This window comes from Vipera berus (assembly GCF_964194415.1).
Source record: "Vipera berus genome assembly, chromosome: 1".
In the NCBI taxonomy this organism is placed as follows: Eukaryota; Metazoa; Chordata; class Lepidosauria; order Squamata; family Viperidae; genus Vipera; species Vipera berus.
The window spans coordinates 147,343,695-147,366,173 of NC_138202.1; the positions used below are offsets into that span (position 1 = coordinate 147,343,695).

The following is a 22,479-nucleotide window of genomic DNA, read 5'->3' on the forward strand; positions in this document are numbered from 1 at the left end:
CTCACACAGCTGAGCAGAGGTTCCCGGCTGAGGACTCTGCAAAGTCTCCAAATCATCATCAGCCGGTTCGTTTCCCTCCTCCCCCACATCTGAGTCCTCCGATACATCGGAGCCGGCTGTCGGACCCACAGGCTGGCCCTGAGTCACAACAAAATCAATGTGCTTAGCTTTTGGCCAGCCGCATCGCTTTCACGGCCCCGCCAGTGGGTTCGTCTGCCATGATCTCTTTCAAGGCTTCCTGGAGCGAGAGAGTCTCTTTCGCAAGGAGTTTCTGCTGTAGCTCTCTGCTCCAAAGTCCACAGACGAGTTGGTCTCGAAGCCTTTCTTCTAAGCCCGAAAAATGGCACAGACACGAAGCTTGTCTCAACACTGCAATGAATTCTGTTGCTGTTTCTCCAGGCTGCTGAACTCTCTGTTCAAAAGCGTGCCTCCAAGCTATCACCAATAACTTGGGCTGAAAATGGTCGCAGAGCCGTTTCTTCAGGGCCGTGTACGTTACGGACTCCAGCTGCACCCATGCAACCAAGTTCTCTGCAATATCGAAGGTTGCAGGCCCACAGACACACAGGAGCGTTGCGGCCTTCAGGCCATCTTCGGCGACTTGGTTGGCGCGGAGGTAGTTTTCGAACCTCGAGATGTACAATGCCTATCTCTCTGGGTGAATGACATCAAACTCCTCAAGCTTTCTGACTTTCACAATCTCAGAAGTCTTTGCGGCTTGGGCTTCTCATCTTCCTTGTCCTGCTTCTTCGTGGCCCTGGGACTGGTCCGCAGGGCTTGTGGTTGCTAGCGTGGCTGTGCTAGGCCGACCGAGGGGGGGGGGAACGCTTTCCCTGCCAGGTGCTTGGCTGATCTCACCCCCTAGTGACTTTCAGCTCTCCCAAAGCAGCAGTATCCCATCCTCGTCGCCACTGTTGTGTACTGGGCTGTTTGCAAGCAGGAGATGAGACAAGAGAGTTCAGGCAGGAACATTGCTTTAATGAATAACAGGAAGTGAACTAGTACACAAGGCTTCTATGCAGCTTATACTGGTGGCCACTAGGCGGCGGCCAATAGGTTTGAAGGAACCTATTCCCGCCTTAGAGCCAACCAATGGTCGTCCTGGAGACTGCATGTCTAGGCAGCCTGCGACCGTTACACAGACTCCCTGATTAAGCAATCTCAAGCAGCCTTCAAAGACACGTGGAACAGTTCCAGTAAAACAGGCCCAATACATTACAAGTATGTTGATTGACAGAAATTGAGTCCTGAAATTGAGTCCTGAAACTGATGACGATGGGTAGGGTTGGTAAGGCAGAATAGACTTTACATTTCTGAAATACACCAGTGAATAGTACACTTAGGTTTTCTTTTCTTGATAGGGAACGCCAGGACTATTCCTGCTTCAGCTGCTATTCTTCGAAGATCTTCTGGAATATGGAGTTCAGAGTCAAAGGTAGGTACTCCAGAACAGTTTTTTTTTAATTCTATATAATAATAAAGAATAGTTTTTAAAATTCTGTATTCTAGTACCGGAATTTATTTGAAAATGCTACTTTATTTAAAATTACCCTGGTGAAGTACAATAATGCATTAACAAATGGTAGCGTTATCCTACTTAAAAGTATAACTTCACTACCCTTCCCATCTCTAAAAGTTAAAACTACCACAATTAATTTGACTATGCCCAACTGGATATTTAGTTGCTAAAATACATCTCTTTAATTTTGATTCTAATTGCTTTTTCTTAACTAGATTCTTTTTGAACTACAAATCTCTTGTGGAAAGTGGCTTATTGGGCCCCTTGTCTCCTCTGTGTTTTACCGAGTCTGTACTCACAATTATGAGTCAGAGTGCCATGTACTTGGAAAATAAGAATTATCTGTGGTGAATGTGGAGTATTATACTTAACCCATTAATTGGATTAAAAAGGTATAGGTAAAGGTAAAGTGCTAGTCGTTTCCGACTCTAGGGGCTGGTGCTCATCTGTTTCAAGGCCAAAGAGCCAGCGCTTGTCCGAGGATGTCTCCGTGGTCATGTGGCCGGTATGACTAGACGCCAAAGGTGCACGGAATGCTGTTACCTTCCCACCGTAGTGGTCACTATTTTTCTACTTACATTTTTACATGCTTTCAAACTGCTACGTTGGCAGAAGCAGGGATGAGTAACAGGCGCTCACTCTGTTACGCGGCATTCGGGATTCGACCCGCCAAACTGCCGACCTTCTGATCGACAAGCTCAGCGTCTTAACCCACTGAGCCACCGCATCCCAGAAAAAGGTATAGTGAACTAGTTTATCTAGTTAAGTATCAGAGATACCAAAATGTTATTACAGAAATAAAAATAATTTTCAGAACTGGATATAAAAAATAAACAAGAATATTAACGTTTCAGCTTGTCTTAAATGTATAAAGTTCAGATTGTGTCAGCAATGTGTCTACAATGTTTTAAATACTTTGAATGTTAAAAATTTTGAAGATTTTTCAATTTCAACTACTTTTCCCCCCCTTAGACTAATGATGTAAATCAAGGTGATGCTTTGGAGCATAATTTCAATGCAATTTACAGTGCACTGTTGCTACCAGTAAACTGTATATTTTCATCTGAATTTCCACAGGTAGGAAGCTCTGAATATCTATAGTAGTACTTGCCGTTTAGAATCTAAGATTTGTTAAAATGTAATTTCTGTTGCTACAGTCTACAGCAAAAATACTATTGCATTCCTGGTCAGAACTATATAAAGCATTTGCCCATTGTGCATTACTAGTACCAACAGCAGAAGATAACGTATGTTGTGATGACCTGTGTGCCAAAATAAAATCTGGATTAAAAGATGAAGCACATCTTGTAAGTGGAGGCCCTTATCCTAGTATACATGTATTTCTTTGTCTCTAAGATGGCGGCGCCTGGAATGGCTGTGGCTGCATTGGCTCTTGAAGGCGAATAGTTTGGGGAGGGATAGTAAGGGCTATAGGCCACATGATCAGGAAGATTTTAATGTGTTTGAGCAACATGGTGGAACTAAGGTAACATACGACATACGACCGACAATCTTTGCTGGCCTGGCGAGTTTCTAGTTGTTTTGGAACTGTTGGTGAGACCGTTAAAAGTCGTTGGCACTGTTTGAATTTGTTCTACCAGCAGCAAGATCTGACTGCTGGCCCAGTGATGGATTGTATTGCAGATCAGGGCTGTTTCCAGAGGAGGCAGAGGAGGAGAGGACCTGGAGCTTATGGAGCGAAGGAACTGGATGAGGATGTCGGCAGGCCCAGAGGAAGAGAGAGAGGCTTTTGGAGGAGTTGGTGGCGGCGGCAGTAGCAGCGTGCTCCAGGGGCGAAAAGAAGCAAGGCCTCTTTAAGGAAAGGGTGGAAGAGTCAGCATCAGAAAAAGGAAAGAAGGCGAGGTTGTCAGAATACAAGCTAACTTGAGGGCTAATCCACATGGAGCCCCATTTCCATCTGTCGTGTTTGCCATTGTTCACTCCCTAGAGACTAAAATGGACAATGTGAAATTTGAGCGGGCCCCGAACAAGGAGTATATATCGGAGGTGGTGACCCTTTGAGAGCTGTATGCAACGAAATTTCATTTTGATGTATGCCGATTGGTGTACATTCAAAGTGACAATAAAGTTATCATCATCATCATCTTTTTATGTTGTCTTGACAAATCTATTTTATTTCTATTTCAGAATCAATCTATGTTGGATGCGCTCTCTTGCATTACTGAAGTCATGGTTGAATGCATCAATTTTGCACTTTATGGTAAGAAATATCAGCCAACAAATAGATGTAAGATTTGCTAGTATGAAATGTTACCAGGGCTTTTTTTCTCATAGAACGCTCAGAACAGAGTTCCGGCACCTTTTTTGGATGGAACCTTGTAGGGTAGGCAAGGCGGTTTGTATGACATGTGTGAGTTCCGGAACCTTTTTCTTTTACAAAAAAGCACTGAATGTTACAATATTGAATGGACTAGCTCTTTTTTTCTTCCATTTATATTTTTTTCACCTCTTCCACAACCTTACAACCACAGTTGCAACCAGTATATCTGATGCTCAGCAGTGCAGTTATTGAGTTATCACATGGCCATGAACCAATTTTGTGCCCTTTTTGCCAAAATCCAAATTCTCCTATTAACTTTGTCAGAAGCTGGCTGGAAAGGTAACAAATGGCAATCACATGACCCCAGGATTACATGCAGCTGTCATAAATACAGTGTCCTTTGCTTTACTCCCTCCAGTCCCCCATTGCTCATAAACTTGTGCTTTTAATAAAAACAAGCTAGGCTTTGGAACATGGTTACAGAGAAGCATGGCCTTTTGCCTTCCACAAATGATATTGCAACTAGTAGATATTGAGGTATGATGGAATCTGAATAACTTTTCATTTTAAAATGCTACTACGTTTTTATGTTTCAAACAAAATTAATGTCAAATTGTTCTTCAGCTCCACAGACACCAATGGACTGGGCCAAAAAGAAGAAAGATCCTCTTGGCAAGCTGTCCTCTTTAATTAAACTTCTGATAATATTGACAAACTCTCTTCAGAGGCTTGCATCTGAGCAATCTGGTTTTGAAGAATTAGCTCCTGTAGGTTTTGTGATTGTCAGTATTCTTCAAAGTATCATCGACCACATCTCTTTGCCTTCTGTCATCAGATCTGTCTTTGGATTTATTGCAAAACCCTTAGCGGCATTATATGAAAAAAATAACGGAAGCATTTGTACATTATAGGGTTGGGTTTTGCTGACGCAGCAGTTGCACGCCAATGTTACTGTGATGAAATTGTCTCATACAACTAATTTGAAGTAATTGTGGAAGGTTATCCGTGTGGCTTTGAACGGCCTTTCTTAAAGACTGCAAATTAAAAGAGGTCAAAAGCAGATTAAAGATGGGTGGACAGGGTGGACAAGGTACAGGGGTGAAAAATGCACCCTTGGAAGACCTCTTGAAGGACCAGGTTAGTGAAAGATCATTCCAGAGAAAATGCATCTCTGTGGTTCCTAACAGGTGACAATGATAATCATGGGAAACCCCTTGACTACTACTGCACTTAACTTTCCTTTGTTGTTCGTTGCAAAGTCGTGTCCGACCCATCGCGACCTTCCTGTCCTCTACCATCTTCTGGAGACCATTTAATGTGATGGTCTGAATGAGATTTGGCGGCAGTATCAGTTCGTCTACAACAAAATAAACGAGCAGAGCATCTCAGTCGAATCGCTGACTCAAACCAGGTCTCTTTGCATCGTGCAAAATTCTTTCCAAAATGCACGGTGAAATAAACGACCCAGCTTCCTTTTGCCACCGGCAAAGCCAACCGCCATCCAGAACGCGGGGGAGGGGGCGGGAGGGGTGTGTGTGTGAAAAGAACGTGTCGATCGATGATTCCGCGCTCCCCCTCTTCCGCGCGACGGCGAGGGAGGGGCAAGGAGAAACCGCAAGAGCCGAGGCATTCGCGGCGCTCGACGTCTCGGCGCTCCGCCTCGACTCCGCGCGCCGCCTCCTCCCGCTCTTGGCGCGCGTTGATTGGGCGAGAGCTGCCCCCAAGGCTCCGGCTCCCGCGCTTCGCCATCTTAGCCCGCGAGAAAAGGAACGCGAGCGTGGGAGCCGCGTTCGAGAACGGGGGAGGGCGGCTAGTTAATAGCCGTTTTCTCCCCTGGAGCCGTTAGTCAGCGATGGGACCCTGCGACGGTACGAGCCTGCGGGCCCTGCTGGAGACCCTCGAGGACCCGGCCGCTTCGCTGGGGGCGCTGACTGATGCGTTGCTGACCCTAACGAAGTGAGTCCCGACCGTGACTCCTTGTGCTGTCCGCGATTGGATGCGAGACGTGCCGGCGGCGGCGTCCCTCTGACCACGGCTGTACAGGATATTAAAAAAAACACAAAGCCAAACTTTTATTTAGGGGGTGGCACTCTTCTTGGCGCCCCTACGGACCGTCCGGGAAGGCGATACATTGACCGAATGGTGCACGTAATCCAGGCACCTCTTTGCCGAATCCGTCGGGTGACTTTGAGAGTCTTCCTTATTGCAGCGCAAGCATCCTGACTCTACGCAGCTTCCCGAGCAGATCGCCACCTCGGGATTTCTTTTCTTTTGCCCAATGTCCTCCTCGGAAATTGGGGGGTTTTGTTTGGTTTTGTCTTTCGTTCTTTAAGGAAAAAGGGAGATGGGTGAAAACTTTTATCCCCTCGGGGCTGCAAAAGTGCTACGACTCACGCGCTTTCTCTTCATTTTTTTTTAAAATTTCTTCGATTTTTAAACGTGCCAACAGGGATTCGGTGCTTTTTGTAAAGTGCTGTAGAAAAGAAAGTTTTTATTATTTATTTATTTATTTATTTATTATTTATTTATTTATTTATTTATTTATTTATTTATTATTTGATTGATTGATTGATTGATTGATTGATTTTATATACCGCCCTATTCCCGAAGGACTCAGGGCGGATTACAGGGCGACTTTTTCTTTTCTTTTTCTTTTTTGACATGGTTGCAGGAAATTTTCTGACATACTATTCGAATTAGCTTTTCTCTTCTGAATCGCGGCAATTCGACTGGGGAAGCTTTCGGTGAAGGGATCACTTTCTTAAGGGATATTGGTTTGCTGCACAATTGAAGGCAAAAATGTTCTGATAATGGCATGGGGGAAAGGCATTAGTGCCAACTCCCAATACAGCTTTTCTTTTTTTTTAAAGGTACCATTGATTATGTGCCATCGAGTAGATTCCACAGATTTTCACCAGGATGATCTGTTCCCGATCTAGTTCTTCAGGGTCTTCCAATGGTGTACCCATCATCAATGTAATTGAGTCCATCCATTTTGATGCTGGTCATCCTCTTCTTTTTCCTTCCACTTTCCCAGCACTGCAGACTTCTCTAGGAAACTAGTTCTTCACACAATGTGTCCAGAATATGATAATTTGATCACAGTGTAGTGGAAAAATCTAGGTTTATTCTGTGATACATTTATTTTGGAGGGTTTTTTCCCTTGCTATCCAAGGTACTCTCAGGAGCCTTCTCCCACACAAAAGTTCAAAAGTATCACTTCCTCTCCTCTCTTGATTCTTCAAAATCCAACTTTCACTTCCATAGTGTCACAGGGAAGATTTGCCTGCCCAGTTCTGATCTTTGAACATACATCTGAATATCTTTTCCAAGGTCATCATGGCTACTCTACTAAGAGCTGAACTGAGAAGTGTTTCTTGACTGCTAGGTTCTGTACTGTTGCTAATTGATCTTAAAAGACAAGCTATCGACCACTTCAGTATAGATAGTCCTCATCTATTGACCATAGTTAGGGCTAGCAACTTGAGCGTAAATCCTCCAAAGCACCTGAAGGCAGGACAAGAAGCAATGGCTGGAAACTAATCAAGGAGAGAACCAACTTAGAACTAAGGAAAAATTTCCTGACAGAAAAATTAATCAGTGGAACAAGTTGCCTCCAGAAGTTGTGGGTGCTACAACACTGGAAGTTTTTATAGAAGAGATTGGTTTTCTGCTTGAGCAGGGAGTTGGATTAGAAAACCTCCAAGATCCTTTCCAACTCCATTATTCTGTAAAGCAAAGTGGTCACTAAGTAAAACCACAGTTATGCTTTTCCTTCAGCATTGGTCACAAAGTTACTTTTTCATCAACATCGTAACTGAATGTGAAACAGGTCTTTAAGTCTTCATTTCCTATTCTAAGACTGGTTGTACCTATTGTCATTAGTTTTGTGTCTTTCATTTTAGTTTCTTTTTTTGCTCTGACTTATTAGTGGAGCTTAGAGATTCTTTGCATTTTGGCTATATCATCAGCAGTGCATGTATAATTGATACTTATTTCTCCAGTTTTAAAACCATGCTCATCTTTTTTCAATCCACTTTCTTCTAATATATATTCAACATATAAGTTGAATAAAATAAGAATGTGCAGGCTTGCCACACTCCTTTGGCAATCAATCTCATGTGAACAACCTAATCAAAGGCCCTTCTGCAATGAATGAAACACACAGAGACTTCCTTTTGGTTCTTTGGCTTTCTCAGTTATCTAGGGCAGGGCTTTTCAACCTTTTCACCCATTGTACCACTTTTAGGATATGGCAACGTCCGAGTACCACCAGTCGCCTAGCAAGGTGTCAAAAACTTGATAACCCCCCAAAAAAGTGATGAAGTATAGGTATTCCTCGACTTACAACAGTTCGTTTAGTGACTGTTCGAAGTTACAATGGCACTGAAAAAAGTGCCCCCCAAGCCATAGCCGAGCAAGACGCCTGCCTGCCTGCCTGGCGGTGCTCTTCCTCCTGTCCGAGGTTTTCATTGTTGTGAGCATTTCTGTTGAGGATTGGCAGCGGGGGTGGGGTGGGGTGGGTGTTTGGTTTTTATCTCCCTCCCCTCTGCTGGGTGGTTGCAGCAGGTTTTGGTAACTACATGACCCTGGGACACTGACCATCATAAATATGAATCAGTTGCTAAGCAATATGAATCAGTTGCCAAGCATTTGTATGTAAATCACAAGACCCTGGAGATGCTGCAACATTCCAGCTGATGGGCTCAGAAGCACCAGGATCAGTGCCGAGCTCCAGCTGGAGCCTGGCGCTAATCCTGGCGCTTCCACTCAGCCCTGAAGCCCCGAAGAAGCGCTGATCCTGGCACTTCTGCTGAGCTCTGACAGCCCTGCAGCTCCAGCCATCTCTTGCTCAGGCTTGTGTGGTACTGCCACCGGTTCAGCTCTTTCCCCACTACCACTTTTCTAGGATGGTCGCGTACCACCCGCCAGGTGCCAGTGTGCCCCAGTTGGTATCCGTACCACTGGTTGAAAAGCCCTGATCCAGGGAATATCAGCAATAATGCCTTATGTTCCTTAACTTTTTCTAAAGCTGTCTTGTCATCTTCTTTTCCCAGTAGGGCTGTAATCTTCATAACTTCATTTTGTTAACACGTGACAGTAAGAGTATTGTATGATTTTCTTTATCAGATTTATATGACTGTCCATCTTTCAAGAAATGACTCTGAGCAGCATACAACAATCAGTAGAAAGAATGAATATAAAATAATAAAAATAGTCATTATTAAAAAAAATTGAAAAAACCTGAGAAATGTAAAACATACAAACCACATGGAGAGATTAAAAAAATCAACCTAAGAATGTTTCCAGTTCCCTGGAATCCCCAGATTTGCTGGCACCACCAGGCCTTGAGGGATTTCCAGAATGATAAACCTAATCTGAATTGGGGGTGGGGAGGATATTCCATAGGGTGGGCACCATAGCTGATAAGGCCTGCTCTCTGGGTTCTACCAAAATCGGGTCCCTGGTAGATGGTGCCCACAGTATGACTTCTCTGCCAGATCTAATGAGATGGGCTGATGTAATCGGGAGAGATGATCCATGGGATCCAGATCACCTGTTCCCATGCCATAAAGGACTTTAAAAGTTAAAACCAGCACCTTGAATTGGACCCAGAAACAAACTGGCAGTTAATGCAGTTCTTAGTATGGAGATGTAATATATGTTCTATTAGGAGCACACACAACTGCCTGCACTGTTGCATCCTAAATCAGTTGAAGCTGCCTGATAATTCTTAAAGAGAGCACGTTACAGTAGTCCACTAAGAATGATAGTTTGTATACTCTTTTCGCATCCAAATGCATTGAGTACCAAATTCAATGAGTTTCAAATCAGTTGAGTACCAAGGTTTCCCTGAATGAGTTTTATTTATCAATATTTACCATATTAAAAATTAAAGTGAATAAATTTACTGCCATTTGCAGATCATGCAATACTGCTGCTTATCTCTTTCAACAGCTCTCTGAAAGTTACTTGTTAAACTCTTTTCTGAGATTTTTGTCTTTCTTGGCTTTGGCTTCTCTTTTAGTAATTTTCACTGTTTGTTCTGACTTCCAGTTTGCTTTCTTTCTTTTTTTTGCCAGTCTTTCTACTCCCATCCTCAGTTTTTGAAACTACATTTCATTTAGTTACAATGCATCAGTTCTCTATTAGTGACATCCAGGACTTCGGTGTGATTCCTGATGTTCTTGAAAGTGATGGATATATGCTCAAGACCATATTGTGGGAAATGGTTAGCTTTTTTATTCTGTTTAGCTTGAGCAGTTCATGATCTGCAACATAAAAGTCAGGTTTTTTTTTATTCCCTCTGTTTCTTTTGGCATAGGTAATGTTATGCAGAGTGCAGAAAAAGGAATTAAAAATATTAAGCCAAATACATTGAAACTATAAGATAAAAAGTGAAATGTGGTTTACACCAGTTGCCTTTTGAAAAGCACCTTTGGGGTGCCCGTTCCTTATTTAACACATGCACTTAAATACTGCGTTCCCACTGGGTTCAACTTCTCATGACATGATTATTTGTTCCATGTAACAAAGTCACAGAAGCACAGTTTTCTACAGAGCTGTTTTTACTTTTGTCAGTACGTTTCTATTTTATCAGTAGGCCACTTTACTCACTATTTTGTATTTGTGATCTTGACAGTTTTCTACTTACTTTCTCATTGTCAATAAATATTACATGAAGGTACAAAAATCCATTTATTTGCTGTAGGTTTCCCCATTAATATACTGTACAACATGAAATCATTTGCCACTTTATCAGATAACTTGGTCTTTAACACATTATTTTTCAGATCCATAATCTTTACAATATCATAATCTAACATTTGCTAGAAACAATTAAGATTCTCAGCTAACGGCATTTGTCGTGCCAGACAAACCTTTAACATCACTATCAGCATTCCTTTTACATTTATCCCCAAATATTTTATTTGAAAGCTTGAAGTGCTTGAGGTTCTTAGAAGCAAAGCCTGATAACTGGTAAATGTCTATCATCAAATTCATACCTAGTCATGGGTTATATTGGTTAGCCTTTAAATAGTGATGTATTTTTCTACATTTGAGCACTTTTTAACCAAAAGCCTGTTTGTTTTTCAATATTAAGTCGTCTGTCTGAGGATGAAGAGGATGAAGACGAAGGAAGGGAATTGGCAGATGAGATTGAAAAGTGTTTTCCCCAACTTTACAAAATACTTATGGTATGTATTTCACTTCTGTGCTTAGTCTTTATTGCCCTGTTTAGTTATCTAAGTACTTCAGGCTAAACAAGTTTTAAGTTGCTTCCTTTCACCAGAATTGGGCAAGATTAGCAGTTGAAACTTAATTTGAAGAAGTGTACACTTTTTAAAGTTTTTAACAATTTGAATCATGTCAAAAATCGCTATTGATTTTTATCGAAGATAAATTTAATGTACTATCAAGTTTGCCTGTTAACAGAAATAAATGTATTCATTTTTCATTATCAAGATCACTAAATTACTGATATATATCAGCTTTGGTGTGTGGATTAGAGAAATAACCTGAAAATTAACTAGCTTTTGTATTTTGAGGGCAAGATGAAATATTATATTAAATAATCTAATCTTAAGTAAATATAGCGACCTTCTCCAATTTGGTCACCCTCCGTATTAGTTGGAAGTCCACTTTCATACCTTCCAGTAAAGTGACTATGGATGGTGATTGAAGAGCATCTAGAGCACGGGTGTCAAACTCGCCGTGTCATGTGACGTGTTGTGACTTTTTGCATTGTCAGAGCTGGGGGGGGCATGGCCTCCGTATGACGCAACCGGCCCTTGGGTCAGCAGTTTGACACCCCTGATCTAGAGATTTACCAGATTGGGTAAGGTTGGATTAGAGATTTCTGTGGAGATTCTCAGTCATTCAGGTCATGGTTGTCCCAAAGATGTTTTTTCATGAGGCAACTGAACTTTCTTGTTTTTCTTTGAAGACGTTTCTCTTCTCATCCAAGAAGCTTCTTCAGCTCTGGATTAGAGAATGATACCAGTTTCAGATCTTGACAAATTGAAGTAATTTAAGTGGTCAGTGTTGTGTGACTTTAGATTTGTTTTTTTTTCTTGTTTAGACATATGCTCCTTCTGAAAATGCAGAGTTGAGCAGTGCAGCTTTACAAGCTTTAGGACACTGCGTGGTTAATCCAAAGATTTCTTCATGGTTATGTGGTAAATACCTTTTTGTATTATAAACATTGATAAACTATATCTAATCAGTTTGACTAGCCAGTTTCTTCCAGTGACTGGTATTCATAGTCTATGTGTATATGTGTAAATAGTGGATATACAGACACTTATGCTACCAGAATTAATAGTCACAGATAGAAATGTCATATGAAATGGAATGTGTTAATTTTAAATCTGTTTCCCATTGGCTAAATTTCAGCATAAATCTTTTGATTGGTCCATGTTTCAGCCAAAATAAAATCTGCAGAGATCCAAGAATGATTTTTTTAAATCATAATTTTTAATCAAAGTTTAAAAATACGAAAGACGAATACAAATAACCTGTGGACTTCCCGAACATCAAATACTCACATGAGCAGTTCTTTGGCATATTTTTTGCTACCTGTTGGTATACTGCCAGAGGTATACATCATTATTAAAGAAACCCCTATCCAGAACAGTGGTTTCTGTACAGAACAGAAACCTGCAATTAGTGCAGGTTCGAGTCCCACCAGGCTCAAGGTTGACTCAGCCTTCCATCCTTCCGAGGTAGGTAAAATGAGGACCCAGATTGTTGGGGGCAATAAGCTGACTTTGTAAAAATGCCGCTTGGGGGTGTATGAAAGCCCTAATAAGCAGGCATATACATAGAATGAAGGCTACTGCTAAGCTTGTAAGCCGCCCTGAGTCTTCGGAGAAGGGCGGGATATAAATGGGAATAAAAAAAAAACAGTCAAGCCATTGATGTATATGTGGAAGTGAATTGTTTTGTATCCACATACTTTTATTTAGGGTTATTTAGGATTATTTAATGTAAGTATATTTGAGTTGCTAGGACATATAGTGAATGTTTTTGCATACCATTTCTGTGAAACATGAATGAAACACCGTAGCATGCTTTATGTCTTGACTTTTGTCAAAAATAAATCCTATATCTAATCCCAGGGCAGTTAGTGTTATGGTCTTTAGGGAAAATTAGATTCCGCATGTCTGCAGCCATCGGAGAATTGTCTTAGCAGGGAAATTAGTCTGAATTTCATACAGGCCATGAAAATTGTTACACTCAATTATTACATGGTGATAATACCTCTAACAATAATTTCTGGTTTTTCTGTTGTTGTTTTTTAACAGAAAGAGAAATACATGAACTACTTTCTACATTAAACAATGTTGCTTTAAATTCAGGAGACAAACACACTTGCACAAGAGCACTTTGGGTGATCTCAAAGCAGTCCTTTTCTCCTGATACTGTTGGAAAGTTGGTGAGTATGATTTGTTTTCATCACCTATAAATAAAAGTTGATAAAAAATCTTGCTGTACTTAACTCATTATATCTTTTCAGGTACCCAGTATTATTACTATGCTAGAAACAGTACTAGAAGGAGATTTACATTCCATGGTGATTGAATATGAAGCGCTAAATGTTATTATCCGGTATGTGTCGGTTATATATTGGTTAAAAATTAGAAGAGGAGAAAGACTTCTGTTTAAATGTTGCCTGTTTACATTGTAAACTATTGCACTGTTGTTATGATTGTACTGCATGCTCAGTAATATTTATGTTTTGAATTTATCGCATTATGTGTCAGAGAAATTATATATGTGTTTATAGTTTTCTGGAAATTTGTTCTGTTGTTAGCTGCGAAATCGTGTCTGACCCATCGCGACCCCATGGACAACGTTCCTGCAGGCGTTCCTGTCCTCTACCATCTTCTGGAGTCTATTTAGGCTCACGCCTACTGCTTCAGTGACTCCATCCAGCCATCTCATTCTCTGTCCCCTTCTTCTCTTGCCCTCAATCTTTCCCAGCATTAGGCTCTTCTCCAGTGAGTCCTTCCTTCTTATTAGGTGGCCAAAGTATTGTGAGTTTCAACTTCAGGATCTAGCCTTCTAAAGAGCAGTCAGGGTTGATCTCCTCTAGGACTGACCGGTTTGATTGCCTGGCAGTCCAAGGGACTTGCAGGAGTCTTCTCCAGCACCACAGTTCAAAGGCCTCAGTTCTTTGGTGCTCAGCCTTTCTTATGGTCCAACTTTCACTGCCATACATTGCAACTGGGAAGTCTATCGCCTTGACTATACGCACTTTTGTTGACAGGGTGATGTCTCTGCTTTTTAGTGTGCTGTCTAGATTTGCCATGGCTTTCCTCCCCAGGAACAAGCATCTTTTAATTTCTTGGCTGCAGTCCCCATCTGCGGTGATCTTGGAGCCCAGGAAAATAAAATCTGTCACTACCTCCATTTCTTCCCCATCTATTTGCCAGGAATTGAGCGGGCCGGATGCCATGATCTTGGTTTTCTTAACGTTAAGTTTCAACCCAACTTTTGCATAAATTTGTTCTACTTTCCAGTTAAGCTACTAACTTTATATTAGATCTTTATTGATATTGTATTTCATATTATAGTTGGAGCACACCAATGGCAGCAACGTAACATAAATGGTAGTCCTATAATATAGTAGTGAGGCAACGGCTGCTTGTAAGAGTTAGTTTGGGGAAGGTTTTCCATATTACTTCAACTGTCGGATCATATTCTAGGTTTTACTTAATCTAAAGTGATTTTAGTTCATTTGTGGTCCAAATCAGCTGAAATGGCCATATTATTGCACTGACACCAGTTGGATAATTGACAGTGGATTAAGTTTATCTTGTCTCTGGTCTGTAGACACCTTCAATTAGCCTTTGAAGCACTGTAATGTTATTCAGAATAGACTGCAAACCACTGCCATGTGAAAGCAAGAAATTTACATATACGTGCATACTCAGTTCTTTTGACAAACTTGCAAAAAACTATTCATATTTGTGTTTGGAAAAACCTATTCATATTTGTGTTTGCAAAACTTATTCATATTTGTGTTTCTAAAATCTAGGCTGATAAATCAGGCTCCTTCCGACATGGAGCAACAGGCTGTGAAGTGGGCTAAGATAATAATTCCTTTGGTGGTTCACTCAGCTCATAAAGTACAATTAAGAGCTGCTAGTGCTTTGGAAATGGGTCTACCACTTCTTCAGCAGCACCAAGAGGTGATAAGAGTCACTGAACAAATCATGGCCACTGTAAGTCAAATATATCTTAAATGTGTTTGCAGAGCACCATAGAGCCAGACATATTTCTTGCATGACCTTTATTCGGTTCCCATACAGCTATTTTACTTGATTTTCAGTCATGTATATTTTTGGAATAAATTAAAAATCTAGAATAGAAATCATTGAAATCTGTAGAAATATTATATAATAAATACCAGAGTCATACTTTAAATATAGGAAGATAAATACAAATGAAGCCTGAACTGAAATGTATTATTTTGAAAGAGTATTAAAATGATAATTGACTGCTATTTGTAATTTCTAATATAATACCTTAAAAATTATATTTTTCCATATGAAACTGTATGTTCAGGTGTTTTTCAGCATAATCCTTTAGATTATTTAGATGTTATTAATACATTTATTCTGAATTGAATAAATGAACGTATGTATACTTTTTGTAGTCTTAAAACGTGCAAACTAAAGGACAATTGATGTAAAACAGTAGATAAAAGATAGCAATAAAATAGTATGTCAATCCATTGTTTAAAAACCTAAGTCAAATTTCATACGATTGTTAAAGATCAATTCTGTAAGGGTTACAAGAATGCAAATAATCTTTATAGCTGCACAATAAAATTTTACAATTGTGTATAGTATGTAATTATGGAGTCTCTGTCAACCAATTGATATTTAATGTAAAATCCATCTGAATAACTTGGATTTTTTAAAATAAAGACCATATTAGCATTTTATAAAAGTCTGGATTAATTTCACAATATAAAAGAACACATTCAGTTTTCTCTATCTTACCTTATTCTCATAGGAGAAGTCCTCTTGGGACCTGGTATATTACAGCATCTTTAAAAAAAAATACTGAGGGTGTGGCATTAAGGCAAGCTCTAAAAAATGTCCATTGATCATGGAATAAGAGAAAAAACAGGCGTCAGAAGAGGGTCTCTGAGATTTTATGAAAAGTTGATAAAAGTTTAAAATCCTCTTAGATTATTTAGTGGCTCTGTCCCAGATCCACTGTTTGTTTACATATTTTCCATTATTGAGCCTTAAGGATAGTGAATACTCGGGTGACAATCTGTAGGAGAGCGGTTTGTAACACTCTTCCATCATTTTGATCTATAAACACACAATACTATTAATGGTAGCCTTGTTGCTTGAGTCAATTTAAACCTATTCAAAACACATTGATTTTTATTCTTAGCAATCCAGTTTCTAATCTCAGAGAATAAATTGCTGAATACTGCTTCGTGTGGTAATTATGCAGTGGATTTGCCAGAAGCAATTTAATCATTCCTTCTTGCATCCCATGGAATTGCTTTGGCATTTTTCGGAGTGGGGCATAACTGCAGATTCCTTCTAGATATTTGACAAACTATTCCTATTCATTTAAAATAATTCAGAAGGCTGTTCAAGGACCTTAGCTGGCCATCTCTGAACAAACCCCCCAAAATCTCATTAATGTGCATTTTTATCTACTTTAATACAACATTTTAATAAGTGTTCTCTATTATAATCCTACAGAAGGTAATTCCAGAACTCCAAAAGCTGTTTTTTTCTAAACATGAAGCATATATTCTGAAACTGTGGCCCCTCTTTGTAAAGTTGCTTGGAAAAGTAAGTTGGAGAAAAATTCTTTTTAACCTATGATACTGGAAGTACATTACAGTATACAATGTTGCTGCATTTTTTCCCTTTAGACACTGCACCATAGTGGAAGCTTTATCAATTCCTTGCTCCATTTAGAAGAACTTGGATTTCGTAGTGGCTCTCCAGTGGTGAAGAAAATAGCTTTCATTGCGTGGAAAAGTCTGATTGACAACTTTGCTTTAAATCCAGGTACACTTAACATGTTGAGCAGTAATGTATCAGCAATGAATATACTCTTGTTTCTCACATGCAGAGGAAAAATCAGTTATTAAACCAACACACAAAACATAGGAAGTTATTAGTGATGTTGATAGTGTAAATTAAATTAGTTGCCATCTTGTCATATACTGACTATAGTTAATATAAGATTTAGGTAAAGGTAAAGGTTCCCCCGCACATGCGTGCTAGTCATTTCCAAATCTAGGGGCCGGTGTTCATCTCCGTTTCAAAGCCGAAGAGCCAGCGCTTGTCCAAGGACGTCTCCGTGGTCGTGTGGCCAGCATGACTAGATGCCAAAGGCGCACGGAACGCTGTTACCTTCCCACCGTAGTGGTCCCTATTTTTCTACTTGCATTTTTACGTGCTTTCGAACTGCTAGGTTGGCAGAAGCTGAGACGAGTAACAGGCGCTCACTCTGCTACGCAGCACTCGGGATTCGACCCGCCAAACTGCCGACCTTCTGATCGACAAGCTCAGCGTCCTAACCCACTGAGCCACCGCATTCCTTAATATAAGATTTACATAGTTGTTATTGTTACCAGATGCCAGATATCTCTTATGAGAATGTGCTGTTCATCCACTATAAAGCATTTACTCAAACTTAAATTCTACCTGATTCCCAGCAACTCTGGGGCAATTTTCAAATTGTTAAAAATATTTAAAAACAAAAATCAAAAAGATCAAAGGTGTCAAGAGATAAGAAACCTGGATAGGAAGCTCCAAAGATGCTTTTCAAAAGGCAATTGGACTTTCTTGGGTTTTTTTTTTCTCTTTGAATTTTTTTTTTACTTCTTATCCAAAAAGCTTTTTCAGTTCTGAGAACGTCCACAACTGAAGAAGCTTCTTGGATGTGAAGCGAAACGTTTTCAATGAAAAAACAACAACAAGAAAGTCCAGTTGCCTTTTGAAAAGCACCTTTGGGACAACCCTGACCTGAATGGTTGAAAATCCCCACAGAAACCTGGATAGGAAGGAAGAAAAAGAGGAAAATGGTCCTCAATCACGCTTGTCAAAGGCCCATCAAAATACCAGTAGCGTGAAGGTCATTTGACTCTCAGGAAGACCCTTATTCCAGGAGGCAAGAACTGCCACAGAAAAGGCATGCATCCTGGATCACAATAGATGGCATTGTTTAATTAAAACAACCAACCAACCCTGATCGGCTGGACAAATACTATGGGAGACAATCAGTTCCTCAGGTAACCAGGCCCTAGGCCATGTTGGGGTTTGTTATAGTAATCAGCACCCTGAATTGCACTTGGAGGCAAGCTGGCAAACAGTACAGTTCACAAAGCAGAGATATTAAATGGGCATATTGAACCGTGCCCATCATTGCCAGCACTGTTGCATCCTGGGCCATCTTCAACTTCCAGGTGGTCTTCAGAAGCATCTCATATAGACTGTGTTGCAGTAGTCAAGCATTGAGAGGACTAGGCCATGAGAGACTGAAAGACTTTCCTCAACCCAATCTAGGAAAAGGTATATAGGGAGTCCTCAAGTTAAAACTAATTAGCCTGGAATTATGATTGTAAGTTGTGCTGATCATTGAGCAAATCACTGGGTGACTTTTTGCAGCTGTTGTTAAGCAAGTCCCTTTTCTGCAGTGGCTTTTTTGTGTGAGAAATCAGAAGTAATCTTTCTTTTGTCTGTTCCTCAGAGACAGGTGTCTACAATACTCCTTTGGATTATTTGCCTTCCCCATGAGAAAGCTCATGGAAGCTTTTAAGGAGATGGGTAGGGAGTATAGATTTCAAATACATAATCATTACCCAAGCGTAAGAGAATTATTATATTTCTGAGACACTCATATGAAAGGAGTGGCTTGTTTGTACTTGTTTTTCTGTTGGTTTTCTTTTTTCTTTGTTTTTCTTGCATTTTGTATTTATATTTTTATTAAATTTTCTTTCTGATATTAGTTTGGGTTACCTTTTAGAATTGTTGAAATCTTCAATAAAAAATATTTTTTTAAAGGGGGATGCTATATTTGTTAGAGAAATCTATTTTCAATTAATAGCAACCCAGTGAGGCCAAAAGAATTTAAACTCTGCTTCTCATTCTATTGGATATAATAATAATTTTTATTTCTATTTTTCAAGATATATTATGCAGTGCAAAAAGGCTGAGATTGTTAATGCAACCACTGACATCTATTCATGTAAGAACTGAAACTCTGGCACTGACCAAGCTTGAAGTTTGGTGGTATTTATTAATTAGGCTTGGATCTCAGCTTCCAGTCCATTTTGAACAGGTAACTTAATATTTGTTGTTGAACTAATATTGAGCATTAGTTAAAATAGGTTCGGAAAGGCTCTTTAACCTAGATTTCTATTTGATTTCTATTTTCTCACAAAAGATTTAACAGTTTTAAAGTTTTTACATATCCTAATATTTCATGATCATCATTGTAGTCAGTGAACTTTGTTCAGGTTAGAATATTTGAATTTATAATTTATTGATTTATATTATTTATTGATTTATTATAATGAAATGAATTAAATTAGTAATTACTAAGTAATAACGAAGTATTAAAAGCTCTAGGGAATTTTGCTCTGTTGAATTAAATAGAACTGATCTGCCCATTTATTTTATTTTTTGGGCTTATGCTTCAGTATTTCTTTTTTAGGTTGGCGTGCCATTAATTCAGAACACTTTATGCCTGGATGCCTCTCAGCTACAAGGAAATTCATCACGGTTCATTTCTAATCAGAGTTTAGCTATACCAAGTTGTTCGCAAAAATCAGGTATGAAGCAAGCAGTTCAAGCACATTGGCGGCTAAGGGGAGGGAGGGTGGGGAAGCACTGAGAAGGTTGGGAGGTGATGATTACACTGGTGGGATATGCCATTGTGGAGGAGGAGGAAGAGGGTAATCTCAATTCTACCACTGACCTGAAATAGTTCAGCACAACCCACAAAATGTGTTGGTTTGTTCTGGGTTTTAAAAAATATATATTTCTCCATTTGTTCCACACTCCTAATCTGTCCTAAGGCATTTGCCTTGCAAAGTAGGATATTTTGAAAGTTTGGTGTTTGTTATGATAATATTAATAACAAGCACTGCAGTTTAAAATTGTGTAGCTACAGTTTAAGCACACAGTAGGTCCGTAATGGAAGATGCTGTCATACACATTTGGGGAAACTTTCTAAATAAAATACACTGCCTAGAAGCATAAAGCTTTGAAGTACAATCCTATTGTTAGAAGCATGAGACATAATCAGATCTTCAACCTCATTTCCATCGACCATCTTTTCAAGCTACTCCTACTGGGGTGGGGTGTCTTTTTTTTCCCCCCATATGAATAATTTTCTCTGCTAGAAGTGAGAGACGAAAAATGCAACTTTTTATTTCAGGGGTTTTCCCTTTTGGAACTCTTGCCAATCCATGGATGACTCGGAATACTAGCATCGGAGGAGCTGCTGTCATTTCATCTATTCAGATTCTAGGAATTGAAATGCTACTTCACTTCTTTAAGGGACAAGAAGTATTGACTTTTGCCGAGGAAAATAATATTGTACTTAGTTTAGGTAATTATTTGGTAAAATATTTTTTTAACAAGGTAAAATACTGCAACCTTAGTTTTATTTTTAAAAACTGCTGATTTTCATACCTTTTGTTAGTGATAATAGTTCTTTACTGCCTTCTTATATAGAACCTCTTCAGTACCCAGTAATTACCGGTCTTTCCTTCTTCTGCAAATATGCCAATGTTTTCATAAATGCAGCTCAGGATGGCTTCATTAATATTGGGAAGCAGATTTCTGGTAAGTTTTTTTTTTGGTTTGGTGTTTTTTTTGTGTGCAGGTTAGGTATTTATTGAAAGCAGGTATCTACAACTCTAAAGACCAAAGGCATTAAGTATAGGAATGCTATATAAATATAACTAAATGAATCAAAAATAAATCAGCTCTGGCCATCAGGCTTAAAGTGGAAAAGAGGCAAGTCATAAGAAAAAAAGATGAGGAAAAAATTGATAATCACAGTTCATTTTAATTGCTCAGATAGATGGAGCTGAGCATTTTACTGGCTGTACTCTATTGGGACTGAGTCTTTGGTTGGACCGTTCCTTGCAGACTCATTCCATTTTTTCTTCTTTGCCCCCTTACCATTCCTGAAAAGTAAACTGAATTAGTTCCTTGTCTCCCTCCAGACAAGATAAGCCCCAGAAACCCTTTTGCTGACTTTTAAAAGGGAGGAAATGGCTGCCATGGTGATTTGGATGTTAACAGCTTACCAAGTTTTGTGTGGCTTTTTTCTCACAGTGGGCATTTTTTGTTTTAAAAAAGCTTATAGTGCAGTAGTCAGCATCTTTCAGGTACCTGTTCTAGTGTTTATTAATATAAATCTGCTTACTGATTTTTCACTTGATTTTCCTTTTGTTAAACATCATGCCTTACAGATTGTATGCTCACTGCTATATGGAAAGAATTAGTTGGTTTTGTGAAAGCTGCAATTGAACCAGGTAATAATTGTTTATATGATTCAACTGTACAGAGACCATATGAAAGTGAGAAGATACTGAATTTATTCATTTACACTTATGGCTATCTAAATAAATTGGTGTACCATATACATACCATGTTTGAACACAGTTTGCAGTTAAACTTTATTATTTAGAAGTGATTTGCCCAAAATGGGATCTGGGTAAAAATGCAATTAATCTATGAAGCTGGTTACTGGGTCTAGTGTTATAAGATCTGATTGACCACTGCATGCATAACTTATTTCTAGGCAACAAAAGAGAGCGCCCAAATTCAGAAGTTTTAACTATGCTGCTGCAGACTTTAAAAAACATTATTATGTCAAAAGAATTGCCAGTATTAAACTCATTGGTAAGTATTGATAGAGTTTTTACTTGTGTGAATTTTAAATTGATAGCATTCAGCATTCTAATATAAAATGAACCCTAAATTAGATACCCTTTTTAGGGGTTTATATATTTATAAGAGTGGTTCTGGTATTTATTTATTAGAGCTCAAGGCAATATTTTGCTATTCAGAAGTTTATATACTTGGTCCTTGATGCTGTGAGTTTGGTTGTTTTCTTCAAGATGTTCCATTAGCCAAACTAGGTAAAATCATTAATGCTTATGAGAACACCAAGGACCCTCCCCCCCTCATTTCAACCCTGAGCTACAAATATTCTCCTTTATTGGTTTATATACTTACAAGAGTGATTCCAGCATTTTATTTATTTATTAAAGCTCAAGGGCAAATTTTGCTATTATATGTACACATATATGACTTTGGATGTCATATTTATATGATAAGATATAAGCTATAAATAATGTTTATTCCCTGTGCAGCAGAATGCTGCTTTGGGTAATCTTGACTTTTTTCATTATAATATAGTTTTCAAATAAACAATGTATTATCAAAGGAGAAAAGTATTTTCTAATTTTAGTGTTGATTTGATGTAAATACCAATTAATTGTTTTACCTTGTTACTTGTTAAATAAAATACTTTGCTTTCTGTTTTAGTCTTTGTTAGAAGTGGCTATTAAAGAACTGCCTCCAAAAGTATTGGGATCACCAGCCTATCTGATTGCTGACATGGATCTTATGAATGTAAGCATAATGCATATGATGTGTGATACGGC

The 22,479-nt window shown here is 39.2% G+C and overlaps 1 protein-coding gene across 2 annotated transcripts in view; it reads left to right on the plus strand.

Annotated features, from left to right (window-relative positions):
• Nucleotides 1-5,550: 5,550 nt before the first annotated feature.
• RIF1 (replication timing regulatory factor 1) overlaps nucleotides 5,551-22,479 on the plus strand; it is a 39,232-nt gene continuing 22,303 nt past the window's right edge. For both annotated transcript variants that reach the window (XM_081317668.1, XM_081317669.1), the window contains exons 1-15: nucleotides 5,551-5,756; nucleotides 10,906-10,999; nucleotides 11,884-11,980; nucleotides 13,109-13,239; nucleotides 13,321-13,412; nucleotides 14,845-15,031; nucleotides 16,541-16,633; nucleotides 16,717-16,855; nucleotides 18,982-19,133; nucleotides 19,509-19,626; nucleotides 20,235-20,408; nucleotides 20,534-20,644; nucleotides 21,280-21,342; nucleotides 21,612-21,712; nucleotides 22,361-22,447. In XM_081317668.1, coding sequence (XP_081173794.1) covers nucleotides 5,653-5,756; nucleotides 10,906-10,999; nucleotides 11,884-11,980; nucleotides 13,109-13,239; nucleotides 13,321-13,412; nucleotides 14,845-15,031; nucleotides 16,541-16,633; nucleotides 16,717-16,855; nucleotides 18,982-19,133; nucleotides 19,509-19,626; nucleotides 20,235-20,408; nucleotides 20,534-20,644; nucleotides 21,280-21,342; nucleotides 21,612-21,712; nucleotides 22,361-22,447 — 1,743 coding nt within the window. In that variant the 5' untranslated portion in view covers nucleotides 5,551-5,652. The remainder of the gene's footprint in view (nucleotides 5,757-10,905; nucleotides 11,000-11,883; nucleotides 11,981-13,108; nucleotides 13,240-13,320; nucleotides 13,413-14,844; nucleotides 15,032-16,540; nucleotides 16,634-16,716; nucleotides 16,856-18,981; nucleotides 19,134-19,508; nucleotides 19,627-20,234; nucleotides 20,409-20,533; nucleotides 20,645-21,279; nucleotides 21,343-21,611; nucleotides 21,713-22,360; nucleotides 22,448-22,479) is intronic.